We start from the raw sequence: 27,855 nt of genomic DNA, 5'->3' as shown, positions 1-27,855 counted from the left end.
AACGACGTCAGCGCGGATCGAACCGGTCGCCTATGGCCTATGCCGAAACTGTCTTCTGAATAGCAGGCATAACCGCGGGCGCCGCGGCCGACGAGGAGAGTAGGGGAGCAGAGCAATCGCTTGTCGCCATGGCTCTACTCAACCCGACCTTCATCTTTGGCGTCCTCGTCCTCCTCTACATCGCGTCCTTTGTACTCTTCGCCGTCTTGCGCATCGTCACGGGCATTTCCATCCAGCGCATAGGCTACTTCTCGCTACGACGCCTCGCCTACACCCCCAAAGATGGCATTAAGATCGAGATCCGGGGGCTCGGCCTCAACGTCCACCGCCCGACCTTCTCCCAGCCTACCTGGCTCAGCATCGTCGTCAACGAGCTCGTAGTTACCGTCGACATCAAAGAGCTGGAAGGCCATAAGGGCTCGGAAGATATTGACGCCAAAAACGACGGCGATGGCGGAAAAATTACTACCCCTCGAGCCAAGCCGCCAGCGCCGCGAAACCCTCTGCCCCGCCGGACCACCTTCGGCGCGGCGCGCAGCGAGACTTGGAAGCAGTTGACGCGCATAAAAGAAAGAATCAAAAAGCTGCATAGGAACATACACTGGCTCCGCATGGTTGATGTGGTTGCCACCGACTCGGCCGTCAACGTGCTGGACGTGGGCAATATACAATGTGGCAGTTTTACCGTCGCCGTGGACACTCGCCGTAAGATGGTGGACAGGGCGCGATTTTTTCTTCCAGAGCAGGACTGCCAGCAACCTCCAGAAGCAACAAGCCGAGTGGATTTTCACTCTGCGGAGTGTCTTGTTCCAGGCCCACGGTGGAGAGGCTTCCGAGGTCCTCGACAATGCTGTGCTTAACATCCACGGCTTCCTCTACGAAAATCTAGATGGGCTGCGCGATGCTGCCATAGCGCTCAAGCTGGGCCGGGTTCACATTCCATACGATGATGTGATAGTTGCAACCGAGCGTTACCAAAGGCTTAAACGGATTTACTCGAAAGATTACCACACCGTGGAGTCCATGGAGGTCTCGGTCGACAAAGTGATCCAGGAGCTTGACCATCCAGGGAGTACAGACCAAGACATCATGCAGGCCGTTACGGACTCCAAGGAATTTGTGAGCTCCATTCTTCGAGGCATCAAAGAGGTCCAGTTTGCTGTCAGTTTAGTCGGTCTCACGAAAAAGATCGAAACGGTCAAGACCTCGGGATCGCCTCTAGTCATGAATGCTTCGATGAAGGAAGTGGGTGTGGATTTGCATCGCTTGGATCCCAAGTCGCCGGCACACCGAATGTACTTTCCCTCCAAAGATATCGCGCACGAGGCCCTGCTAGCAGCCCTCTCTATCTCCTTGGGACTTGATGACGGACAAGGGAAACCGGAAAGGATTCTCTATATACCTATGGCCACCACAACCGTCAAAACGACATTGCCTTCCAAAACCGTAGAACTTACCGACGAGGGCAGTGCTGAAGAGAAGAATGCAAACATCTTGTTTGCAAACTCAGTGGTCACTTCGCCCTCCGTTGATTTGGACCCGAAGCATCTTCCGGTCCTTTTGGCCCTGCTCCGGCCTAAAGCGAAGGCGCCAAAGACGAAAGCTCAGGAGCGTCATATGTTGATTTCGCGCCTATTGCCAAAAGCAAATGTCAAGTTCACAATGCACGAGCCTGTTATACGCATTGCTCTCCCTCCGGTGCAGGCTACGGATGATCCCGATGATTTCGATCTTATAGTCTCTTCAATATCCTCGATTTCATTAGATCTCGAATCGTTCCACTCCGCCCTCGAGGATCAACACTACTCCCTGGTCTCCCAAATGCGGCTTCAAACACACCACCTCTATTATCAGACCACCCAGGGTAATCGATTTGACTTGGTCGATACTGAGTTCTTCGATCTCAAGGTCACTCTTGGAGCCAACCCAGATGTTCACGTAATGGCCACTGGCCATGTTCAGTCTCTGGCAGTCCGTATGATCCGTCCAGAGATCACCAACGGCGTTCGCCAGATCATTCGTCAACTGCGGCTTGATGTCGAACCAGACAAGCGTAGCAGATCAAAGCCGCCAGGGTCTCACGGTGGTATTCGTGCGCTGCCACAGTGGCTCCTCCACTTCCAGATCGGTGTTGAGGACTTCAGCATTGAGGTCGCTGGAATTGACGATGACTTTCCCAATAATACTCGTGGAATAGCACTTCAATTCGACTCGTGGTCGGCTGAGTATAGGGCCCAGCGTCTGGATGCACACCTTAGACAACGACCCACGTCAAGGAGACGGGCGGCCAGTCGGGCGGTAGTGCCCGACCCAGAGATCTTGAACTCGATACAGTCCCCAACTTCTCCTCGCAAGAAGTTGCCGGAATACTACACCGAAGGCGATGGCCGCAAGCTTACACTCAACATACGAGGGATGGAGGCCTTCATTATCGATAATGCCGAGAAATGGGAGGTTGACCCCTTTATACACATGCCTCGTTTTGAGATAGCCTTGTCAACCACGAGCGATAAGCATGGACCGATTTTACACGTCCACTGCCATCTGCGAACTCTTTTGATCCAGTACTCGCTCTACAGGTATTACTCGGTCGGCGTTGCGGTCATGGTTTTGAGGAAAGCATTCATGCGGACCAAGACAGACATGAACGACTCCAGAGCAAGGCAACACCATAAACCTCACACACCTTCCATCGAATTGCTCTCGCCACCAATAAAGTCTCCGGACTCACCAGGCACAGACCAAATGGACTCTTCTTCCCCACGTTTCGTCAAGGAATTAGTGACGGTTGACGTAAAGGCCTCCTTGATCCAAATCAAAGCTGACCTGCCTGCAGACCCGCCGGTCATGCTTCAAATATACAGTGTGGAGGCCGGCCGGCATCGGTGGGCCCCTCCTTTCTTTTATGCGAAGCTCATCCGCTTCTACGCGGAAGCACCGCGTATGCGTGGTGTCTGGGCTCGTATAGCGAGCATCAAATCCGCCCGGATGGATTGCAGGGAGTCGCGCCGGGTATCGGCGTACGGGGGCTATCAGGACGACAAAATGTTCGATATTGTCACCGAGGCCATGCGACTTGCTGTTCCGCATGAAATGATCATTCATAAGATCTCCGATAACATCATGAATGTGATCAAAGCCACTCAGCAACTGCATCATCGATTCAAGACAGGCACCAATGAGTATATCCTGGAAAAGGCACCGGAAGGGCCCAAGAACGTACCTAAGGTCTCGCTCAGGACGAGAACCCTGCTTTTCGAGCTCGAGGATGGTGCGTTTGAGTGGAAACTTGGTATGATTTACAGAGCAGGACGTGTGGAGCAAATGCAACGTCTTGCCCGTGAAGAGGCCTACCGTGTGAAGGTCAAGAAGATTCAAGAGGAAGAGTCCCGAAAAGGGACTTCTGGTCGCGCCCGGAATCGCTCAGCCATGACACGGGGGCGAACAGCAAACCCTAGTACCCAGGATACTCGCAGCAAGAGCGAAGATACCCGCCCTCGTACGGCAATAGATGGGAGACCTGAAGGTGCCAACGATTATGCTAGACACCGGACACCTCGCTATGATCCCGATGGCATCCTCGGCTTTAGTGGAAACGCTCATGTGTCGATTCAAGAAGCAAGACACCGGCTCGATGAACACAATGCTCAAAGCTGGAAAAGGCGAATTGATCGCCATTATGCCATGGCCAAGGCTGGCATGAGAGACTTGCGGGGTCTGTTCTGGGGATCTGACAATATGCCAGATGACATGGAGGATAATGAGAGGATCCTTGACGTGCCGCAGAGACCGGCCCTCATGAGCGCCGTCGTCACCGATTTGCATTTCATGGTCGACAAACCATCTTTTCCGCTCAGCCAGCTACCCGATTTCCTCCACAAGGTCGGTAAGGGTATGCCTAAAGATATGACTTATTCTCTGCTTGTTCCAATGAGCGTCCATATCAGCATGAGCGAGATCAAGATGAGTCTCCGAGACTACCCACTCCCCCTGCTACATGTACCAGCAATCAAGGTTGGCCAGTCCTCGCGTTTACCGGCACTGTCTCTGAAAACAGACTTCGTCATCGCCGAAGAATTCCGTGGCAACGATTCTACTAGGCGGATCAAGGTCCAAATTACTCCCCCTCGAATCTAAAGACCGGCCAAGCCTCTAATGGAAGCTTTGCGATCGACGTACGCCGCACCGTCGGCCCCGTCAAGTCGTACTCTGACATGCATGTTGACATCAACACAGCCTACCCAACACGTATCACGTGGGGCCCTTCGTACCAACACGCCATTCAAGACATGATGATGGTTATTGAGTCATTCACTAAACCACAACTGGACCTGTCGGAGAAAGTAGGCTTCTGGGATAAGATCCGACTTAACTTCCACTCGCGTGTTTGTGTAGCGTGGAAGGGCGACGGCGATGTCCATCTCGCTCTGAAAGGCACAAGGGATCCTTATCAGGTCACAGGCAATGGTGCTGGTTTGTTGATGTGCTGGCGAAACGATGTTCGCTGGAACGTGCACTCAGATGACGATCCCAAGCGGTTCATGACTGTTGACAGTGGCGAATACGTCCTGGCAATCCCGGACTATAGCCACCAAGTCCGGGGAGGCTGCCAGGAAGGACGATGAAAATGACAGCATGTCAAGCAACGATAGCTACAAGTCAGGGGCTGCTTTCAAGAAGGTTGTAATGAAGCTATCTGGCAAGGTACAATGGATGGCCGGCCTCGTTTTTGAGCGGGCAATAGAGGAAGGGAGCCGCAGTTTCGAGTTTATACCCCATTACAATGTCGTCCTAAAGTCGCCACAGCACGGAAACCCTGATGATAGCATACCGTATGACGCTTTCCGAGGCTTTAGGAGTCAACACATCCATTTATCCATTGCGGTTCGAGCTCCGGTCGATCGGGATTGGATGTCAAGCGAATCGCAAACCTCGAGGAGCTACAACACGGTACATCTTACCCCTAGATTCTTCACTCATTTCTTTGCGTGGTGGTCTCTTTTTGGCGGACCCATGTCATTGCCCGTCCGGCAGGGTGCGCTTTGGCCCGGCAGGGAAAAGAACAGCAAGAAGTTTGGGAGACACCTGGCCACGATCAAGTACAATCTTTTGCTCGCACCACTATTCCTAAGCCACATTTACAAACACAAGGATGCGGAAGATTATACCGAGAGCTCTGTGTCGGCGACTGGAATCAAGGTGCGGTTTGACAGCTTCATGCTCGACATGCACCAGCGACGTGAGGAGTTCAACACCCGAGACCGGGGTCGCAAGACTCAGACGCGAACGACCGGCATGAAGATACACGCCGCCCAACTCGACCTGGTCTCGGCCGATGTACGTGCTGTCTCGGCTAGTATCAAGGGCACCACAACGGAGGCGATCAAGAAGAACTCGCTCTCATCGATCATGGCCCAAGGCGAAGAAGATGGAGCTGATCTATCCCACTTCACGATTCCGGATAATGACTTCAGTTGGATAGATATGGATGATTTCGTTGAGCTTGATTGGATATTGCCCGCGGAACCCAACCCAGACACCAAGATTCTTCCTCTGGCATACGCTCCTCGAGTGACCTACTTCCGACAAACGGATATTGGGGGGACGATTGCTGGTGACCCGGATCGGACCAGTCCTTTTGGACATGAGCCGACACATCTGTGCATCATGAGCCACGACGACGATCCGAGGAGGGTCCAGTCTCAACTCATCCGGGAACGGCTGGATCAGCTTGCAGTCCAGATCGAAGACAACATCCGAATGGTTGGCGAAAAGGAACTTAACCTCATTCGAACCAACAATGAGGACCCAGAGCTCCGAGCTGAGTTCGAAACCTTCAGCCAGCATACCGGTGTTCTCCAAGAGAAGAAGGCGTTCCTGGAAAACATGCTACGACAGATGTCCGTTGTTACACCTGGCAACAGCTTCGACAGATCAAGCGGTGGGGATTCTGCTGGGCCAGACGGCGCTCCCGAGAACGATGCAGAGGCAACGGGGACTGCGCCGGAGCTCAAAGGTTCCAAGGGAGCCGAATTCGCAAGTGACTTCACCAACAGATTTGTAATCCACAATGCACAAGTGAAGTGGAACAATTTGCTTCGTAACATCATCCTCAGATACAGCCACCAAGTGAGTCAGCGGCGGGGTTTCGTCTACTACCTTTCCCGGCCGGCAGTCAAGTTCATCCTGGATATTGTCGAAGAGCAAGTCAAGGCGAAGGGCGGCGGCGGAAAATCGGGCGCAAATGGGCCTGCTACCGACAGAGATGATGCCAGCACAACTTCGAAGCCAAGCAGTGGTCAAGCACGCGACGTCAATGAAGACATCGAGCACCGCATCAAGCAAATTTTGCAAGACGGGCGGAAGTTCGTCAATGCCGACGACGATGGCGATAGAAGTACACCCAATGTCCCGATGGAGGATATCACCAGCGGTATTTCCGATGACTTTGCCCCTCAGAATACGTACCACGTACGCCTGATTGCGCCGCAAATCCAGCTCCAAAGTGAGAAGAACAAGAAGCATGTTGTTCTTCTTACCGGTAAAGGCATGGAACTCAAAGTTGTCGAAGTCATGGAGAAGGCGCGACTCTTTGATACGGTCAGTGGACTGGTCCAGCGCCGTTTCCTGGTTGGCATGGATAGCACACAGTTCTTTGTGACCCATCAGAAGTGGTTCTCGACCCAACTGCTGGCACTGTACTCTGGCAATACTTACGGCACGCCTGCTGGGACCTCGTGGCCTCCTTGGGTCCCCATGGAGATGATGCACGACTTCTCGGCCGATCCCTTTGGCTTCAAGCGTGTTGTGCAGAAGACGTCGGCCATGCTGAGATACGACAAGTACAACGCCCTTCGTCTCAAGTACAATGAGGATGTCAACAGCGGCGAAGGGGCAAACAATGATGACCCTGAAAACAATGAATCCAGGTTGGACAACCTATGGGTAGAGTTCCCGCAAGCCCGAGCGCTGTGCAACTCCTCTCAGTACTACGCCATCTATGTCATCGTGCTCGATTTGCTCATGTACAACGAGCCGCTGGAGAAAACCCGGAACGAACGGTTGGAGAAGATCATGCTCGCGTCAGACTTCAGTGATCTCCGAGGAACTCCCGAAATGGTCATCAGGCTTCAGGAGCGAATCCGACAATTGGAGGATATCAAATCGCACTTCCAGATCCACTCCAAGTATCTAGACAAGAAGGGTTGGGAGGACAGATTGCTACTAGAGCGCGATCTGACTGCCTGCGAAGACGAACTGTTTTTCATGATGAAAGCAATCACCACCTCGCAGCAGAAATACGACACCACATCTCAGTCCAACGCCCTCCTCCGATGGAGCATTTCCGCTAGGGAGATTGTCTGGCAACTGGTTCGGGACAACAGCGAGCCGCTCGTCGAGCTCCAGCTTCGAGACGTTGAGTACGACAGGACTGACAACTCGGACGGTTCTCACATCAACCTGTTCCAGGTGGGCAAGATTCTCGGACTGAACCTTCTGCCCGACGCCATGTATCCGGAGATGATCGCACCGTACTTTGACAGTGACAAGATCGATATCGGAGACTTCCAAAACCAGCAGATGATTCGCGTATACTGGCATATGTTGGAGTCCATTGCCGGCATCCCGGTCATGGACCACTTTGAGGTGAACCTCTTCCCCATGAAGATTCAGCTTGAGAGAGAGGTGGGCAAGAAGCTCTTTGACTATGTCTTCCCAAACATGGACGGGGACGGACAAGGCGCAAATGGCGACAATGACAACAACGGCACGGGCGCGGGCACGGGCTCGGGCTCTGGCAAGACCGAATCGCCGTTCCAGCTGAAGCAAAACATCAACGATGCCGATGACGATGCCGGCGATGAAACGATGTCGGTATTCAATCGGCCAGGATCTTCGCGGTCGAGCAAGGATCCGACATTCGATACAAGGGCGGGCTCACTAGAGCTTCGCCTCCGGCCTACTCTGACTTCAGATACGCGCACACCCGAAGCCAGTCCCGCGAAACCCAAGGCTCTCAGCGTGCACACGGGTGCAGGAGATGGTGGTTCCGTTTTCCGACTGTTTGGCGGTAAAACTCTGAACAAGAAGTCCTCGTTGGAGTCTCTTAGCTCAAGCCAGACGCAGCGGCCCGGGATCATGCGAACACCAACATTCGCCTCATCTCTTGCGTCCTCCCAACCCGACAACAAGAAAGGCACGCGCTTCAAGCTTGGCGGAAACAAGACCGCCTTTGTTGAGGAGAAGCCGTCCGACGACCTTAGCAAGATGATGGACCGCGCGTCCAACTACATGACGTTTGTGTACATCAAGCTGCCTTCGGTGGTGCTCTGCCTGTCGTACAAGGGCAAGGGCGAACGCAACATCGAGGACGTGCACGACTTTGTTTTCCGTCTCCCGACCATCGAGTACCGCAACAAGACGTGGTCGAACCTGGACCTGGCAATGGCCTTCAAGTCGCGCGTCATGAAGGCCCTCATTTCGCACACGGGCGCCATCATCGGCAACAAGTTCAGCCGGCACAGGCCCAACACGGCGCAGCAGAGCAAGCTGCGCGAGCTGGCGACGAGTAGTGCTCTGCTGGCCACGCCCGCGCTTAGCAACAGCGGCGACAATAGCGATGACTCGTCCAGCCTGTTCGGCACGAGCCCCGTGGACTACTCGCGCAGCCCGCCGCGGAGCCTCCGGGACAGCGGCACTTCGGGCACTTCGATCCCGCTACCCCATCGGAGCGACAGCAGGAGCTCGAGCGTCGCGTCGTCGAGCCGCCACTCGTACCGGCCCGCCACGTCGTCGGCGGTATCGCAGCTCGGCAGCGAGCAGAGGACGGGGCGCGTCCCGACCTTCCTCATGATGACGCCGCCCACGCCCAACGACCCGGTCGGCCTCGGCCTCGGCCTAGGCCCCGCCATGGATGAAGACGGCATTGAACCGCTGAGTGCGCGCAACAGCACCCTGCGGCCCAGCACCAGCGGCGGGACCCTCGAGGTCCACGACGGTAGGAACAACCGCCGCCAGTCCACGGGCGGCGGCGGCGCCACCAGCGGCCCAGGCTACCTCCGGGGCAAACTGAACGCTCTCACCACGCGGCTGAAGGAGTCGAGGGATTCGTCGTCGTCCACCACTGGGGGGGCTGACTCGTCAAACCACTAACAGCAATAATAGCAATACCAACACCAACAGCGCATCATCCCAGCAAGATGAAGAGGACTATGATGAAGCGGAACAGGAAATCGAGGCTGCTGAGATTCCTCAGGGTGGCCGTGAGAGGAAAATGACGTGGAGCGGGAGGATGAAGACAGGCTAAAGAGGACAAGATGTTTCTCTCTCTCTCGTTTCTGCTTCCTCGCATTTAATCTTGGGGGCACGCATCGCAAAAAGCGAATTATATAATGTTTGCGTATCTAATCACAAACAACCAACACTTTGCAACGCCCACGTTGCAGATCGGATCAACTTTTCTCTCTCAGCTCGTCGGCAAACACGACGTGCTGCATATATACATACACATACATTTATACATACATACAACACCTCACGAAGACTTGAGAATTGGGTAGACTGTTCGGCTTGCCTTCTCATCCCCTGGCTCTGTATTTATCCCCTTTATACGAGTATTCCTCCACCAGGATCTCCCGAATACATTCTCCCTTCTAACAGACGAGTGCTTCTTCTTCCTCCCTTATCGTTTTCTGGTGGAGAGTTGGCAGCCAGGAGTTTTTAGAGCATACATAGATGGAATGCGATGAAGAAGAACTTAGTTAGTTTCTTGTTTTATCTCTCTTGGTGGCAGGATAAGGGAAAGAGAAGAAGAGGAGCGGGAGTTGTTAGCAACAGTGGTTATAACAAAAGAGATTTCATAGCTAGGTCCATGTGGGAAATTTCACTAGATAATGTTCCAAGCGTTCTATCATTTCCACCGTCGTTGTCCAGATATGTCAAGTTAACAGTCTTTGAGTATTTGGCTAGCATAATTGTACCATGCCTGGGAACGAGGTAAGACTTATTAAAAGTGTCCAAGCATTAACTTGGATCGTGGTTGTTCAAGACAGAACAAAAATACAAAAAGAATCAAGCAAGTGTTCTTCTGTAACAGAAGATCGTGGTAATCTCTAATGTATGATCAGAGTGGGATTCGAACCCACGAGGATTGCTCCACCAGGATGAAAGTGTCAAGGTTTACCTTAACCTGGCGCCATAACCAACTCGGCCATCTGACCGCGTTGCTTGTTGTTGACATACAAAGAGCTTATGGCTGACTATACCCAGTATGTTCCAGTGGTGGGGTATGCCTGCTGAATCGAGTATAACACCCCAAAACCAGGGGTGGGTGGCCGGCTGGCTGGCAATATGATGCAAACATGGTCATAGTGAAGAAGCAATCTAGGCAATGCTCATGGGATCCATCCCGGTGGTCTCTTTGTCAATTCTTTTGCTCCAACCCCGTTCTCAAATGCCAAATTCTAGTTATGAATACACCTGCTTTCTTTCCCCTTGGATCATGGGAAAGCCGGCCACGACTCGACGACCATCGACGTGACTGTATGCCCTTGGAGCTCTATTCTTCTTCTTCACCTTCGGCATCAGCCTCCTCTTCCACCTCCACGGCCTCCTCCTCGCCTGCGCCGTCGTGGTGCTCTTCCGCCTCGTTGTCCCCGACCGGAATGTACGGTTGCCTCTTGAAGCCCTCTATCTGCTCCATGATCTGTTCGGTGGGGGCGTCCACCGTGACGTGCAGCTCATCAATGATCTGCTCGTTCTCGTCGGCAAGGCCTGGTTGTACGCGGGCAATGTTCTTCAGGCGCTGGGGTCGGATGGTGCTGCGCTGCATGACGGGGTAGAAATACGCCGCCTTCTGATGCAGCTCCGTCTCGTCGTCGTTGAAGGCCAGAAGTAATTCCTTGTCGTACTTAGTCGCATGATTGAACTCCGCCTCCTGCGTCGTTTCATAATGTCGGACGCGCTGGAACTGGAAGACAGGCTTGCCATCCTCGCTCTTGCCCGTGTAAAGCGAGTCGTCGTCGCAATTTGGAGCATCCGGATTAAACCGTTGGCCGAATTTGGCGGCGCTGGACGCGGTATCGGGGAGAAAGAAAGCGTAGTTCATCGTGTTCTCCGGCTTGGGGTTGTTCGCAGGGTCCATCTCATGGGCCTCCACCATGGCTTGGAGGTTTGCCTCTTCTGCGTCGGATTTGTCCAATGGCCGGAACAGACCGTGGAGGAGACGCTTGTCGTAAGTAGAGCTGTCGGATACCGGGTTGTTCAGGAATCGGATTGTGACGTAGGCTCCCGAGTCGGGGAAGGCTTCAGGGTCGGGCAGCAAAGGGTACGCATCTACAAGTTTCAGATTGCGTCTGCTTGGATGTCTCACGCGAGAACGGTCCTTGAGGTTCGCTTCGGCCGCAGCGAAGCCCTGGTCGATCTTTCTTTTGACGTAGGCTGGGGAGTCACGATCAGGTTCAGGCGATTTCCGTTTCGGCACCCGCTTGTTCAAGGCCGGGTTGACAGCTCGGAGTGCACCACCCCCTGGTGCGATTTCCCACTGGCGGCAATGTACTCGGTCCTGCGCAAGAACGATACGCCACCATCGCTTGTCTTGGGTTTGCCGAGCTGTGCTATCGATCTGAGAAGCGGCTTGTCGTGCGCGTGAGGCTGGGGCACTTGTGAAGGCGCTTGGATGGCTGGTGGCATCATTGGTTAGGTTTCTCGTCCTCCTGAGGTGACATGATGTAAACGTGCAGAACTTACAACTCTCGTCTCCGTCAAAGATGCCTGGCATTCCCACCAAGTCCAGGGGCATGCCGAGCTCGGCGTCGGCCTCGATATTCAAGGGTTGCTCACGGGCCAGTCTCCCAGCAAAGCTGGGGGCCGTGTAGTGCCCGCTTGCCAGACCAGTATTGGGAATGTCAAGTAGCTTCGGAGGGTGAGGCGGAGGTGGAAGGGCATTGGAGAATCGGATGCGCGCAATAAAATCTTGGTGGACTGGACGGCGCTCGCCATTTCGCGATGAGGACGCCATGTCGAAAAGCGCCCAGGCTCGATGCGACCAGGTGTGATTGAGAAGCCAAGATGTGCGTCTGCAAAGGTAAGATAAAATTAATGGGCACGAGGCAGTTGATCAAGGGCGATAGTGCGGACGCGTGAGGCGTTGTTGAGATGCAATCAGTTGGTTCGCAGCGTCGCGCAGTTCATCGCGATTGTCAAAAAAGTTCCCCCGTCCTGCTCGCTCGGGCAAGCAGTCAAGGTTGGCCAAGCTTGCCAGGTACGTACCTACGTGGATGCATGGGCCGGCCCCCATAGTTGCATTCTACACCTTAACCTGGGTAAATGCCACAGCTAGTTGTACATCTAGAGAACAAGCATCGATTGGCTATCTACTCTACCAGTCTGTCCAGTCAATTCAAAGGAGTTCAACAACTTCAACTTGGATAGAGCGAAATACACATATAGCTAGTAGTAATACCCGTCAGTCAATCGCGTAGCTTGGGATACTTCACTTCAAGACACATGCGGGTTGCATATCGCACACGGTCTTATCGAAACCCAGCCAACATCCAGGTCACGAACTCGATCACCTTGGCATAAAGCAAGCCGAGGCGTGTCATGCCGGTTTCCGAGCGTGTTACGGTAGTGCTGATGCCCTGGGGCTCCTAACCTTGGAGCTCACGAAGAACAATCGTAGCGTACTCGCTGGAAGGCAAGGAGAACTTGAGAATAACGGCAATCTTGCGCACCTCGGGGGCTGGACTTGCCTCAGGCAATCTCGAGGGTGTATCGCCGGAGACATCCATTGCGTCATCCGCAGGAGCTGATGATTGCTCCTTGGTGCCAGTGGACTGCGCATCTGGGCCGGCGGTTGTCCCTGGTGCAGCAGAAGTAGTGGCAATATCCTTGGTGTCCACAGTATAATCCGTCGGGGGCTCAGCTCCCTCGACGACGTTGACCTGCTTGCCAACTTTGATCCTCTTGTTGCTGCCGTCCAGGGATGTTTGGACCCAGGTATCATTGAAACGGATCTCGGTGTCCCCTCCCTCCTCGGCTTTGCGTCGTTCGGTTTCTTTGGCAGCTTCGGCAATACGACGATCGTCCTCTTGGATATTGAACCAGCCAGTCATTTTGTTGTGTGGAGCATTCGCGTACTTCTCCTGTCTTTCTTGCTGTTCCTTCTTACGTTGAGCTTGAATCTTATCCCAATCTGTAGGCACAAGTTGATCGTTGTCATGTGAATAGGAACGCACGGAACCCGTAGGACGATCAATGAAGGTACCGATGAACTTGCGATAAGCACCAGCCAGGCTGAATTCCTTCTGCCGGCGCTGCATATTGTACGGGTCGAGGGCTCCGTTTTCTTCCTTGCCCATGAACTCAACGTAATATTTACCGACCTCATTATCAGGGTAAACGATGTCGGAACCTGGACAAGGCAATACCACATCTCGAATGGTATAACGGCCTGATTGGATGTCCTCTTCGGTTACCACATGAGCTTCCTCGCCGAAGGCATCATCGTCATCACTATTATCATCGTTCTTCGGAAGATGGATGTTTTCCTCATCATCGTCATCAATAACAGGTTTGGTTTTCGCTGACTGGTCGCCGCTTCCTGGGCTTACCAGTACAAGATCTCCCTTGACGATAGAGTCGCCGAAAAGCTCCCAGCGTTTGCTTGCGGCGAAATTCCAAACCAGCGATTGGTATGAGTGGAGGTACATACTGCGCATGTTTCTGGGGATCGACATTAGGGCGCCAACGAAGTCCTTTTGGTTGTTTGGCCAGATGCTTGATGATACCAAACTCCAAGTTGGCTCGGCGTGGCAGCTCTTTGCAGACCTCATCGGCATTTCCAGTCTCCTTGAACTTGAGCAGAGCTTTAGCTCGCGCAATGTCGTCGTAGCGAATGAACTCGCCGGGTTTGGGAGCGACGGAGGTATCGACAGTAGTCAAGGCGGGATCAAAGGACAGTAGATCCATGATAGCACCTTCAAAATCATCTTTCAAGATTTTGAGGCCAATCGTGTTGGTACCAATCTCGAATGTGCCAAATCTTTGTGTTCCAAAGTAGTTTATGAAGCCGCGTTCGTGGATGCGCTCCAAAGCTGTGTCGATTGTAGATTGGGCAATCTCCAACAGCTTCTCGAATGGCTCGTTCTCACAGTCTCGGAAGATGCAGTCCTTCATAACGATGGTGAACTCGTTGCCCTTGAGGCAACCAAGATACAAGTCTCTCTCTTCGAACTTGAAGTCGCCAATCTTGATGTCCCTGATTCGGTCGTTGATGAAGAGCATCTTCGAGGGGTCTCGAGATCTCACACTGACCCTCTGAGATGTGACAGCACGGCGATCCTTGGTGCCTGCAGTGCTGAACATCTTGGGTTGCTCTCTCAAAATACGAGCAATATTGCCTATGGCTTCCATAGTGTCTCGGTTCTCCTTATACAACGTGAAATGGAGAAACTTGCCCAGCTTTCTGGGGTTGGGAGCCTGGGTATCTCCACGACCATTGCCGCGGTTGTTCCATCTCTTGTTTGTACCGGCAGCTGTGGCAACAATGTTACCACTCTGGTCGGTACTTGTGTCAATCTTGCCCGAAAAGGCTTGACGGATTTCCTACTATTTATCAGTACGGAAGTTCTACTTCATAGAGAATATGTATAGAGTGACTCACCCCATGGACCTTGGTTCTCATCTGACGGTCTTCAATCACTGGAAGCTTGACTGAACCATGTTTGGCAGGCTTGACCTTTGGGTTTTCACATATCTTGTTGTAAAGATTGGTAAGATCATCAAACACAGGCTGGCCCACGAGGTTCACTAGGAGCTCGGATTTGGGCTGTGCATCAACCTCGCCGGGGACTTCAGCGTCCTTCGACTCGCCAACCGCTTCAGAGGTTTGACCAATGGTGGCACTGGGGATGCCAGTTGTAGTAGCAACCGGTTGAGCCGACTGCTGAGGAGCAGGAGTTGCCGGCGCACTAGGCGCTTGGGTTTTGCCGGCTTTTTCAGCTTCCTACGATGACAAATTAGCACAAGATGCGGGCCTTGGAATCAGATAAATGGAGAGTTGAACAAAGCATACCTTTCGAGTGTACTCACGGGAGTTCATCGAAAACTCGTCAAGCGTGACAACCTTGCCATCCTTTGTGATCTCATGTACCTGGAAGTCGGTATATCTGCGGCGAAAGCATCAGCTTACCACTTGCTTGGATGAGGTTTGGCAGTGACGAAGATAAGAGCTTGGCAAACCAAAGTAAAGCAAACCAAGTCACAGGCTCGTTGGTATCAAGGAGTGGCAGTCAGAGACGGGGGCAAGTTTAGTACGTACCTTTTTCTGGTGACACCATTCCATGCATGTTCCTTGGGGGAGACAAAGTGCAAGATGCCCACATTGCGCTCGATGAGACCTCGGACATCCGGGTCATTGCCCTGCGTCATAGCAGTGTGTGTCGCCATGGCGCTGGGCTTCCTCGCGTTGGATGTGTTGATGGGGGGGGGATGGGGGGTGTGAGAGGGCGTGATGTACAAGGTACCGTTTGTGGTTCAATATGTAGGCAGGGACTTTTTTTTAGGCTCGCCGAAAAATAGCAGCCAATCGTGGGGCGGAAATCAGAAACGCTGGGATGGGACTAAAGAAATAAAGATAGAACCCAATCAATCAATCAATCAATCAATCAATCACCCTATTCACCTTGTTCAAATTTGGAAAAGAACATGCAGGCCTTTCCGGCCACGACGCAGGGCCAGATGTGGTCACCTGCTGTGTTGTGAAGGGCAAAAGACTTGTCTGAGGGCGTGCAACATGAAGTCAGAGCATGGTGATGGACAAGTTGACCCGAGGTGAATCTGATCAATGGAAAGCAAAGCTTGTCACGGAGAGTTACTGTATTGTCCTTTTGCACATGGCAAGGGTGCAGGAGCCTAGCAGCCTGGGAGTCTAGCAGCCTAGCAGCCTAGTGGCCTAGGGGCCTAGGGGCCTGCGCCAGCCAACCAGAATGCAGCTGAGTGAGCTGCAGCTGCAGGTTTTGCTACTAAGGTGGTTACTTACTACTGGAGTCAGCATCTAGCATCTTGCATCCAGAAACTCCCCAGAAACTCATAACATCCTGGTGCCCGTTTGTCGAATCCGGTATCCCGCCCCGCCCCGCGGTGCCGAAATCCTGTCGCATTTTCTTCCCCTTCCGTCGGCCACTGATCGTACTTTATGCACATCGTTGTAATCGAGGCAGGGAACGGAGTCCCGACAAGAGAGGAAGGATGGTGATCCATGCCGTCTCCTTTCCCCTCCTACGGCCCCCCCTTTCGTTATCACCCATGTCAAGCAAGTCGACTAGGGACAAGGGACAAGCTCCAAATAGACACCCGAGCAGTCTGACTTGCAGCAGCTGGGACTTTGCTTCTGGTCTTGCTTCGCTCCCTGCGTCTTTGGGGGGCTTGGGAGGGGAGAGCGCGAGAGCCCCATGTCCATGCCGCAACTCGGTTAGGACCCCGTCGCCCCGGCTTCCCGTCGCATTTGTTTGCTACGATCCTTATTGCTGCATGGCGGGATTTCTCTCCATGGCAGGCAAACAAACAACAAACAAAGGCCGCCGTCCAGTAAGCAGAAGCAGGATATACCTATGGTAGTATAAAGGTGTAGCATGCAGCGGATGTTGCCCAACGCCCATATTAGCATCGTCTCCCTCTGCGGCTGCTAGTTTGCCCAACGTTCATCCTTACCTAAGATATATATGAGCTTGAGGTCACACATCCGATCATGTAGGTGGTCTAGATGGTACACCCGTTGGTAGCAGCACCAGCGTGCTACGTGCTACGTGCTACGTGCTACGTGCTACTGGCAGGGGAGGGAGGTACTCACTCGGACGAACAAAAGTTGGGGTTGAGTAGGAACAAGCAAAGCTGGTAGGGTAGTAATATGCGACTTATACCTACTTGCATGAGCTGCACGCATCCTACGACAGGCAAGTCTCGGGGCCTCATTGGCAGACAAGTCATAGATAGCCAACTAACCTAGGGTCTCCACGCCTATAGTGTTGGGCCGCGCCCACACCCAGGCCTTTGCCAAGTGTTACTCACACTTCACGAGTGCTGCATGGGGTTCTCCCGTATGGGTATATTGCGAAATGGCATATTGGACCTGCGTTTCTTTTTCTCTTCCTCGTCACTTAAAAAAAAGAGACCCGGAGATCCTCTGATTTGATCATGCGCTACGTGACCCCCTTCTTCTTCGCTTCACCCTTCCGAACCTGGGCGTAGGTTTCTTGGGGCTCTTATTCATCTCGATTCCATGCGGCGCAACAACAAGCAAGCAAATGGAAATGGCAAAACTCCTTCTGGCCAACTAACATAGCAACATACTAGCAACTCTTGATTGGAATAGTTTGTCTGGAGGGGCCTTACGGCGATGCCCAACCACGCAATCTCCAATTCAGAAGGGCTTTCGGTTGTCGTTCTTCGGCTGACTTCTTGTTGTATTGGGGGCCGGCCTCGGTCCGGCATACATCGCGCTACCAATCCTGGCGGCCCTATGTCCATGAACCGTCTTCCTTCCTTTCACTCCCAACATTTGACATGGTACGGTACCTAGATGGATGTGCGGGTTATCGACGGCTACTGTTACTATCCGAGGGGCGCTTTATTGCGGTCGCAACTTTGAGCTCCGTGACACCCCTTTCTTTCGGACTGTGGCAAGTGACGAGCCAGTTTATAGGCCATCCTTGATGTAGCTATTACCACGATACTCTTGTGATGTGCTGCTGGGTGTAGCAACCTCCTGGTCTAGCCCGTTCTTTGCTGCTTGTCGTTAACGCAGTACATTCCAAAACCAGACATGATTGTCCTGCAGCCGACGCGAATAGATAGCACCACCACGCACCCATTGAAACCCCATGAGGCCCAATTACTAGTCAATAAGCTGTACGCGGCGAAGATAAAATTGGCCCGTACCAGAAAACAACCCTGTGAGAGGGACCGTGATCTCGTATACGACAGGTCACTTTTATACTATATGCAGCCTTTTGCGATGGATGCCGAACCAGATGTTGGGCCCACGAGGTTGGCTTAGAACCCCCAAAGTTCCCTACACCGGTTTCATCGTCGAGGTAGCGAACGTCGGATAGGAGGAGGGTTTATTGTCCGGTATTCATATAGCCGCCAAATCAGATCCCGTGTATATTAGATGAGTAGTGATACGAACAAGGGCGCGCTCTAGGTCGAAGGGTACCGTCGAGAGATCACCTGCGCCAACGCCCATGCCATGCCATGCCATGCCTTGTTGCTATTTCCCCGTTTCCCGCTGTTGGTGTGTTTGCTTGCTTGCTTGCTCATCTCACCCGCCACCCCCTTTGCCCGTATGGGAGACGGCGGTTCCCCCCAGGCCATGCCCACCCCCGTCCGCGCACTGGCAGTACCATCGATGTTTCTCCCAGGCATCGTGTAACGCGTCTCTTTCCCCTCGGTTGTCTCGAGAGCCCCTCTAGCGACAATATGTGCCGTTTGGCCATCTCCAGGACCTCGGCCTTGCTCACTTTGCGATCGCCGGTGCTCATCTCGTTGCTGTCGCCGTCCTCGCTAGAAGCACGCAGCTCGGAGGGTAGCACCCTAACAGCAGCTCAAACTGGGCGTTGAGCCTATTGCGATACTGCTTCTCCACTTGATTATGTGACTCCCGGTTCTTGCGTTCCTCTTCTGTCGCGGGCGGGTTGTGATGCGTGTTCTTGGACGTACGGGAGGCACTTCGTAGTTTAGACTTGTTGCCTGCCGTGGCTGTTGACGCATTGCTTGCTGGAGACATGGGGAGCTGGCGCTTGGCTTTCCTCGAAGATGAAGAAGAAGAAGAAGGCTTCTGAGAGTGGCCTACGAGCTGTGCGTTAGGTACCGAGGCATGCCGGGTGCTGTTCTCGGCACCCAACGATGAAGCTGAGTCGCTTGGAAATGCCGAGGGCGACAAACCTCCTATGTGGTTGTAGGGACTTGTAGAGGTCGTATAGCTGGTTGTTTCGACAAGTGAAGGCCGGTGCGGAGGCAGATCGTAAGCATTAGTGGTGGTGGAATATGAGAGAGAACCCCTTCCGGACGAGGTCCAGCCGCCATCCAGGCCATGTGGGCTGCCCGCGGACAGGTCGCTAGCTGTGTTATACGAGAAATTGGTCGCGTCGTTGTCATTCATGTTGTGGTGGTAGTTCTGCCATGAGTGCGATCCGGCAGTGTAGGATACGCCAGACCCGTCGGCCTCGTCTTGAGTAGAATATGCATAGGGGTGCGCTGTTGATGTGGATATAGGAGCCTATGCCGTTCAATCAGTCCCATGCAAAAAGAAATTTGTTGAATTTACCCCAACCTATCCAGGATCTGCTTCGAGGAATGCGGCCATCAATCAGTATGGACATCTCCAAAGCTTCAGATCTCCGGGAAGGTCGGCTTCGTGGCAAGAGCAAGCCCCGCACGCCTGTTGCCGCACCAAGTACAGGCAGGGTGTCTTGTACAGCATTCTCGTGGCGAGCTTTTTGAAGCTCGGGGCCTTTCGATGTTGCCGGTGTGGTAGAAGTCGAAGTGGCTTACCTCGGAGGACCAGCTCGAAGAGCTACCGAAGACCTGCTGGTTTCTGTATGCCATGTTGACAGAAACAAGTTGGGGCAATCAGTCTTCTTGGGACTCAGGTTCAGCAGGTTTTAAGACGTTAATCCAGACCTGGACAGACGAGGTCTCATTGGTGTGATATATATAAATTACAGACCACCTTCTGCCGATGCAATATGTTTCCAGGTTCCCAAGAAGACCAGGCGACATAGCAAAACCAGCGGCTGTGATATATGGTAGCACCTTGTACAAACCGCTCGAGAAAGGCGAGGCCGAGAAGACATGGGCGAGCAGCTACCTGCCTTCTTCTTATTGTCCATTAGCACTTGGTTATAGACGGCCGCTCGACTCTGGGGCCGCCACTGGGCTCTGGGGCAAGATGACACAAATAGTGCGCCGTCATGCAGCAGGCACTGGATTAAGACCTCGGGGTAAGCTACTTACGCGCAGGTCTCCAATAGGGCTGTCTCGGAGCTTCTCTGACGCTTCTACGGGGTTATCTTCGGCGCATCGTGCCTCTTGTGCCGCCAGACCACATCTAACACAACGGCATAGTCTCTCCTAGCGTACGCGAATACGTATTGTGGTTACTGGTGTGGGAAGGGGCCGAAAATCTGGGAATGAGGAAAGCGACCCTGCTGCTACCACGTGTATGCTGTGTATGAATTTGTGTGTGTAGTGTATAGTGTATAGTGCGCAGTCTGTAGTGTGTGTGTGTGACGTGTGTGTGTGTGTCCGTGTGTCTGTGTACGTGTGTGTGTGTAGTGCGTAATGTGTGTGTGTGTGTGTGTGTGTGTGTATCTAATGTATGTATGTAGGCTTGAGTTCGGCTTGGGTCCCCCTGTAGGCTTGCATGCCTGGGCCCTCCTCCCTTGCCAATAGACGAGGGTGGGAAGCAGCCGCAGCTTTCCAACGCAGTATATCTCAATCGGCGATTATTTAGCAAGGATACTGGTCTTTCTCCCCCCCCAAAGAGGGGCTCTGGAGACTTTCCTATCAGGATGCGCGATACGACGCGACCTCGATATCGGCATCCGACCAGGGTCGATTCAGCTTCTGGGCCTTCTCCTGCTGCTCCCATGCGATTCCCCAATACGTATGCTACTCGTTCGGTTCTAGCAAGTTGATAACTGCTATTTTGCAAGACGCACGTTGCCATTTGGGGTAAGCGGCGGCATCCAATCATCGTTCGATCTGCAACAAGGATATGCCAATAGACGAATATGTCTGCCTTTTCCAGCTTGACGCCGAGGATAAGGTACATAGGTCAGCAGTATCACCGCGACCCCGTCCGCCATTGGGCAGTGCCGGGGTGCTATCTCTCCGTGTGGTGTTTGCTACCGACGAACCCCGAGCCAATTGGGGCTTGGTTGTTCCGAGGTTGTCTACCGCTGTTCTCACGGTTTGTAACAATCACCGAGGCAGACGGATAGGTCGCACAAGGCTACTGTCAACACCCATTGTCGTTGGAATAAGTCGAGGAGAGGAGGCAGTAACAGCCTTGTATGATGTAAGATAAGCGAAAATACTGGGCAGGTGTGTGAGAAGCCTCGAGCTTTCCCCAAGTGTCATAGCGACCACTGGCTCTTCTTCATTCGACACCTAGTCTGGTTGACTAGCAGTAGTAGGGTCGTAGTGGGAGACCTTATAGGCATCCTATGCGCTGTCCCTGGTAGTACGAAGAGTTGTCGAGGCCAGCGAAACCGAAGGGGCGGCCACCCTCCTTCGGATGCCATGCACCCAGCCAACGGGGCACATGACCTGGGAAGAACAAGGATGGTGATGCAAGTAAGCAGCCCAATTTGCGTCGGCCCCGTTGGCAAGCCTATACTGCGACCGATATGGAATTCAGGTCAAACCATGGGCTCGTAAGCCAATGTCGTCTTGCTCACCTTCGTCGCCTGGGTGCTGGGTGCCCTGGTGCCCTGACGCCCTGACGCCCTGGTGCATGCATCTCCATTGCGATACGGCCTTGGCGTAAGCGCAGCGAAGTAAGTAGTAGTAGTGTTGTTGGGATGGCCGGGGTCCCTAAGAAGCCCGGTAACGGGTGAGTGTATCACTACTTTCCGTAAGCAAGCCCCCTGCTAGTGGAATGCATACGGCGGCTGGTTTCTGTTTAATTACAACGTAGGCTAATCGAACCTCTGAATCGCTTTCCTCCCAGGTGTTGGTTCAGCACGCATTGTATTGCATGCTGCCTTGCACCCGGGGCTTGCTATCTCTCTGCCTGGCAGCCTGGAGCCCGGAGCCCGGAGGGATTCGACTCGGGAGCTGGCGTATAAAGATGGATCGACATGGGGTGTTCCGTCCCCGTATTCCAACGTTCTGGGAACTACTGAGGATGGAGGCCATTGCAAGGCCCGGCAGCTCGGTGACGACGCCACCAGCAATGCCCCCTGCCCATGCCCCCTCTGGCCCCTCTGGCCCTCTGCCGCTTGGTAGTATGTAAGCGCCATCCTTGACTATATCATGAAAAGGGCCCCCCTCGAGGGGTCGACTCGGATATTCTCCGTCCGACTTCAGCTCCGGTCTGATTGGACGCCATCACCGCGTTGAGCTAATGTAGGTGTTTATTGCGTCCCGGGACATTTGGAGCGGTGGGTGCCACAAGCCTGCAGGCGACCTGAAAAGGACCTGTCATTGTCACGTCACACAGACACCACGCGCCCCCTCGGCGCGTTATTCAAGGTGAGAGGTCCTGATAAAGGCAAGCCGCGCGAATTCATGTTGGCTTTGTATTCTCCCGTGGCGTCGCATTGATGGGACTCCGGACCAGGATGCATAACGCCCGGCATTCATCGAAGGGCCCGGCAATTACGCTTATCTCTATGATGTGAGAAGCCTCCCAGAGCAACCGACCCGACCCAAATACGGTACTGACCGCACGCGTTCGAGTCGCAAATGCTTGTTTGTACGGTGCTGCTGACGTCCCGGTATCTTGGTCTGCGTCGATCCGGCCTCAGCTTGAGCATCTTCTCTCCATTACAACGACAAGCAGCATGGAGGCAACCCGGACGAGTAGAGTATTCACTCCCAGCCTGCCTACGTACGGCAAGGTGTAAATCCATCACGAAGCAAGCCATGCTTCCCGCCTAACCCAGGACGGTTAAGCGAAGTGGCAAGGTAGCCATGAGTGCCCCTGGTCTGTCGCCTGGGATGAATGGCCACTCACTCACTCGGCATTATCGACTTTCTCCATGGTAGGCGAAGGACCAGGCATTGGAAGAGCGCCAGCCCCCAAGCCCCCCTGCCGCGACCGACACCCTCTTGATTCTTTTCTTCAAACTCCAATGGCCCACCTCGCGCCTTCATCAGTGCAGTGTGTTGAGCCCGACGCACGACCATTGACAAGAAGAGAATGATTTGCTGCTTTCCACGCGACTTGACAGTGCCGGCATTAGCAGCGTTGCGTCCCACAGGCTTCATGCAGGGTGAAGACGATCTGAAAACCCCTGGATTCGCCTGGCTTCGTGGGAAATTGGGGGTTCTTCATGTCTCAGCCCCGGACTGCTCCGGGCGTTCGCGGCGTGCTGAGCATGGAGAGAGTATGGCTGGCCCGATCGACGTCCAATACATTATCCTATATACCTGCAAGTTTATTAATCAAGCTACATTGTGCTTACGACGCATAGTCTATCATATCTCCGCATTGGCGGCTTTGTTCACGCAGACAACCATCCATATGTCTATCCACGTTCTGCGAGACCGCCAATACAGGGTGTGCTGCCAATCAAAGTATGCGGTGGTGCTTTGCTTACATGTGCGATGAATATCCATCTCCAATGCTGCGCTCAGGGTTCAGCATCTGGAGGCCGAGGGGTGCAGATATATGTAAAGCCAACCCGACCTCCCTACGATCAGGCACCATCCCCTATACTTCCCTGCAGCGTCACGCATTGAACGGAAATTAGCATTTATTGGTAGGCAGAAGGGAATGCGTGAATCGCACGTGGTCCGGGCATATCACCACTCGATCGCCGCCGTCGCGAGACTAGGGTGCTCTCCAACACACACCACAGGATCGACCGACCGACAGACTTCCTGCTTCCCACCTACACGTCTCCCCGCCCAACCCCCAAATAAGCAACGAACAAGTCCACCTGAAAGGGGCGGCTCGGTGGCAGGACTAACGAAACGGCCTTTCTACATATATACATCACTGCCTAGGACTCCACACTACATATCACATATCACGGAAGGTTCTTGCAGAATAGCCAACAAATCAACGCCAGAACCTCCATGGGCTTCACCAATCGTGTCACTAGCTGGCTCACACTGTCTAGGACGATTCCCAGTACTCCATTTTTCTGGACTCGGCCTAGTAGGGCCATGCGGAGGGAAGGACAATGCGATGTATTGGTGTGTCTCGAGGAAGTCATTACATAGTCGCAAGACACGTCCTCGACAGTATGCATTTAGCCTGCTCCCCGAAAACCGGATGTCCAACGCGCTACTGCGAGATAGCCAGCCACGCATTGTACGCCAGCTAGCGGCCCCTGCCAATGAAGACAGCAGGCTTGGATATGCGGAGTTCGTCAACACGCAACACGGCTAGCCCCTCATTCTGCTGTCCAGCAGCCCATTCCATGCGGCTGCAGTGTCACACGTCTGCCCAGACCAGCCAGAGTCGATACGGGTTCGTGCTGACAACCCCGGGCTAGAGACTACACCCCAGATGCTGAAACACATTGTCGGCCAGCCAGCTCCCCCGTGGATCCTTGGCCTTATTGACAATCACATCATCATCTTCATCGCCGGACCCTGTTTCTTCTTTCCTCGGCTCTGTTCACCGCCAATTATGTAGTCGTGTACGCGGGTCCTCTCACCGGCAGGGGCGGACAAAAGCTTGGCTACATACTTACCTAGGTGAAGACAGGAGCAATCGCCCCTTGGGGAAACGTCCAATACCATCCCCGTGTTGGGCCACGAATCGACCATGTACGTAGATGACAAGATAATATAAGAATGATTACTTGATAACGAGCGCCGCAATATCGAACACGCCCTGGCCCAACCCGGCGGAACCACGGTACTTGTAGAGGGTTTGGGTGGTCAGCACAGTCAACCCCCTTTCTCCTGTCCGATTCCCATTGCATAAACATTTACCCAGATCCATGGTACGTAAGTCCTTCATCAATGCATCGGTAATACTGGTGCATCTCTATTGTATCTCTACCTCTTTTAGCTAGAGCCTCTGGCTGTCAAAGGCGTATGGCCAAGGGATAGGGAAATGCGGGAAGGAGAAGGGGTATGGTCTATGCCTGTAGGCAGCAAGACAAAGCAAATGATCATGATCTCTTCCAAGTATCTACTTACTACATTAAGATCAGGACAGAGGACGTACTCGCGTAGTAGCTTGGTATTGTTGAAACCCCCCAACCCCCCCTCTCTCTCTCAAAACCAAAAGAAAGCAACCGAATTTTACCATTGAGAAACCGTGTCAATATGCAATATCAATTTTGAAGAAGCTCCTTATTCGATTTATTTGTATGTAAGTATATGAGTTTGGATTTATGATACAGTGATGTCTCTCTCATTCGTCGCACCTAGGTATATATACAACTTGAAGAAGAAAAAGAAGATAAGTAACATAAACACAAACACCAAGATAGCTAGTCCTTTCTACTGCCCTCTCTCGTTTGACCAACCGATATTTAGTTGGGGACGCACTGGGAGTAGTAGTCGTTCTGCTTCTTGCAGGTACCCTCGGCGCAGCTGGTAGCGCCGCTGAAGCCGTTACCGCCGCACTGAGCGTACATGGCAGCGCCGGAGCCGCCGGCAGCGCCGCCGCCGGTAGCGGGAGCGGTAGGGGAAGCACCGCCGGCAGCCTTGGTGGAAGTGAGGAGGGTAGTAGGGGAAGCAGCGGGGGCAGAAGTCGCGGCACCACCGCCGGCAGCCGAGGTTGGCTTAGGGGCGGCACTGCCACCAGCAGGGGAGCTAGGCGCAGCAGGCGCGGCAGGGGCAGCGCCGCCGGCACCACCTCCCGAAGCAGCGGCAGACCAGATGGCCGGGCCGGGGACCTTGTAGCTGGTGGGACTGTTGTAGATGTTGAACTTGATGCCCGGGTCGGTGCCGCTGTAGCTCTGAATGTCGAACTTCTGGTCGGGGACGGCGGAGCCGGTGCCCGTCACCTCGAATTGGGCGCACGAGGGGTAGAACTGGGCGCCGCGGCCGCTCTCGGTGGGGGCAGCGTCGGCCTCGTGCAGGGCGATGATCTCCTGGCGGACGAGGTACTTGCCGGCCTTGAGGTCGGCGGGCAGCTTGACGTCCTTCTTGCCCTTGGCGGCGATGAGGTTATCGACGGCCCACTTGCCTCCCGTGAGACCCTCCTCGTCGATCTTGGACCAGATCGCGCCCGCGCCGTTGTCCTCGGTGTAAGGGGCGATGTAGGTGATGATAGGGCCCTTGTGGGAGCCGTCGATGATGTCGTCGCCCTTCTTGTCGTGCATCCACTCGAAGGTGACGGTATCGCCCGCGGCCGCGGCCACGAACGAGGGCGCCGCCTTGGCGCCGTTGACGCCGCAGACCAGGTTGGGCGTCGTCAGGGACTTGACGGGCGAGTTGTTGGGGGGCGAACGGATGTACTTGTTCAAGCCGGTGCCCTGGCTCTTGCCGTTGACCTGGATCTCGGTGACCTGGCAATGGGCAGCCACGGTGGTGGCGAAGGCCAGAGCATTGACGATAGAATAACGCATCTTGATGTGTGTGGTTGGCTGGTTGGTTTATGGTAAAGAACAAGTGAAAGAAGCTTTTGCTCTTGGTAAGTTGATATCGTCAAGATAGAGGCGCAGAGCAATAAGCGTCAGAGAAACGAAGGGCACTGGCACGGCCAATGGGGAAGAAGTGGATGAGAGAATGAAGAAGATCGTGTGAAGAGACAGCCAAAAGAAATCAACGTGAGACCAGGAGGATTCCCGTTATACTTATACACAACCAACTTACCACCCAACTTCCTCTTTGAGCCGCAACCCCCCGGATCGAACCAAGCTGCAGCTTTGACGCCTCCCCTACCCCCGCCCATCTTGTCCCCCCTGATATCAGAGTCAGATTGTCTTTAGCATGAGGCTCAAGATGGACATCATGCTCCACTTTGGATGAAGCAGGTGTGGCCGAGGGTCCCGGGCGGAACCGCGGCATTGTCCGTCCGGGATAGATGAAGGGGCCAATATCTGCCAATGACGCTTCAGAGCTGGCAAATCCCGCCATATCAGACACTGTACAGACGGCGCCCGTTACTTTCCAGGCGGCTGACGCATTACTTTCTGCTTTTGCTCGAACAACAGGGTGTCACCGCTAGCTTGGCGGAGGCTTGCTGTCTGTATTCGCTAGCTCGAAATAGGGATTCTTGGTTCATACTGAGTTGAATCGTCTGATGTTACCAGATCTCGTCCACGATCGTCGTCGTGTCTTGGTTCACTTGGTCCGCCAAACAACTTGCCAGCCAAGGGTCACGATGGATCTCCTTGGGGGTCACGACGAGGCCGTCAGTCTGAGGAGGCTCCCAAGACGTCCACTAGGGGATCGCTGCTGTTGGACCGGTAATCCTAGTACCACATCAGACGCCACGCACGTTTCGATTTGCGCCGCGAACAGATTGACATGACGGATCATCCCTGGCATCTGCTTGGACGCCGCTGAGAAACCCAGCCATTTGGTTCGTGAGGCTCGGTTCGTCTTGCACAACCGCCTGTGTCACTGCTGTGGCCGTGTAAGCCAATTGGTTGTATCCCGTTGTTGGTGGAGAGGCTGAAGTGCGACGAAACGCCGCCAAGAGACTGCCAAGACCCTACTCGAACCATCACCGTTCGGTCATTGGCCTGTCTGTTTCCATCCCCGGCACCATCTGGTCCAGATGAGACGAAAAGGCCAGCCGCGGGACAAAGGGTTTCGGACGAAATTGCAATGACAACTTGGGCAGACTCTGGCTGTCCCTGTCCGTCACCTTTCACTTTCTCCGCTCCTGACTGGAGCGCATAGAATGGCGGCAGTAACAAGACAGAAAGAAAGCCCTTGCTGGCATTGAAGACTATATATATGCATAAAAGAGCATGATGTCCTATCACCTCTTCCTTTCCCAAAAACCCTGGTGGCCGAATCAAGAATGCCAGGCCCCGTCTATGTAAACCCCCAAAAATGTTCGCTCTTCTAGTGAAAAACAAAACTCCCTACACCGTGCAGTCATAAAAGCCGTATATGCCAGTTCCCCTGCACCTCTAATCTCGAGGCCGCCGTCTATAATGTACACCTTCTATCTCACAATGAATTGGGCCTCTACCAAATGCT

General features: G+C 53.7%; 5 protein-coding genes across 5 annotated transcripts; 1 reads left to right on the top strand and 4 right to left on the bottom strand.

Moving 5' to 3' along the window:
• Window positions 1-128: 128 nt before the first annotated feature.
• PG998_005786 (uncharacterized protein) lies at window positions 129-9,307 on the top strand (the record flags this gene model as incomplete). Its single annotated transcript, XM_066872604.1, has 5 exons — window positions 129-672; window positions 722-4,014; window positions 4,101-4,473; window positions 4,589-9,110; window positions 9,166-9,307. 5 exons carry the CDS (start codon window positions 129-131, stop codon window positions 9,305-9,307), a joined length of 8,874 nt encoding a protein of 2,957 aa, XP_066732701.1.
• Window positions 9,308-10,558: 1,251 nt separating this feature from the next.
• Window positions 10,559-12,019, bottom strand: PG998_005785 (uncharacterized protein; the record flags this gene model as incomplete). Its single annotated transcript, XM_066872603.1, has 1 exon — window positions 10,559-12,019. One exon carries the CDS (start codon window positions 12,017-12,019, stop codon window positions 10,559-10,561), a length of 1,461 nt encoding a protein of 486 aa, XP_066732700.1.
• Window positions 12,020-12,650: 631 nt separating this feature from the next.
• On the bottom strand, window positions 12,651-15,450 carry PG998_005784 (pseudouridine synthase-like protein; the record flags this gene model as incomplete). Its single annotated transcript, XM_066872602.1, has 5 exons — window positions 12,651-13,725; window positions 13,796-14,607; window positions 14,666-15,007; window positions 15,077-15,170; window positions 15,323-15,450. The coding sequence occupies 5 exons, from the start codon at window positions 15,448-15,450 to the stop codon at window positions 12,651-12,653; spliced, it is 2,451 nt and encodes an 816-aa protein (XP_066732699.1).
• A 3,088-nt stretch (window positions 15,451-18,538) lies between these two features.
• PG998_005783 (Allergen Fus c 3) lies at window positions 18,539-19,162 on the bottom strand (the record flags this gene model as incomplete). The annotated part of the gene is made up of 1 exon (XM_066872601.1): window positions 18,539-19,162. The coding sequence occupies one exon, from the start codon at window positions 19,160-19,162 to the stop codon at window positions 18,539-18,541; it is 624 nt and encodes a 207-aa protein (XP_066732698.1).
• A 6,064-nt stretch (window positions 19,163-25,226) lies between these two features.
• Window positions 25,227-26,267, bottom strand: PG998_005782 (glycosyl hydrolase family 61-domain-containing protein; the record flags this gene model as incomplete). Its single annotated transcript, XM_066872600.1, has 1 exon — window positions 25,227-26,267. The coding sequence occupies one exon, from the start codon at window positions 26,265-26,267 to the stop codon at window positions 25,227-25,229; it is 1,041 nt and encodes a 346-aa protein (XP_066732697.1).
• Between the last annotated feature and the right edge of the window lie 1,588 nt (window positions 26,268-27,855).

Source organism: Apiospora kogelbergensis (genome assembly GCF_038363985.1).
Source record: "Apiospora kogelbergensis strain CBS 113332 chromosome Unknown utg000003l_segment0_segment0, whole genome shotgun sequence".
Taxonomy (NCBI): domain Eukaryota; kingdom Fungi; phylum Ascomycota; class Sordariomycetes; order Amphisphaeriales; family Apiosporaceae; genus Apiospora; species Apiospora kogelbergensis.
This window is presented reverse-complemented; position numbering and strand designations above follow the sequence as displayed.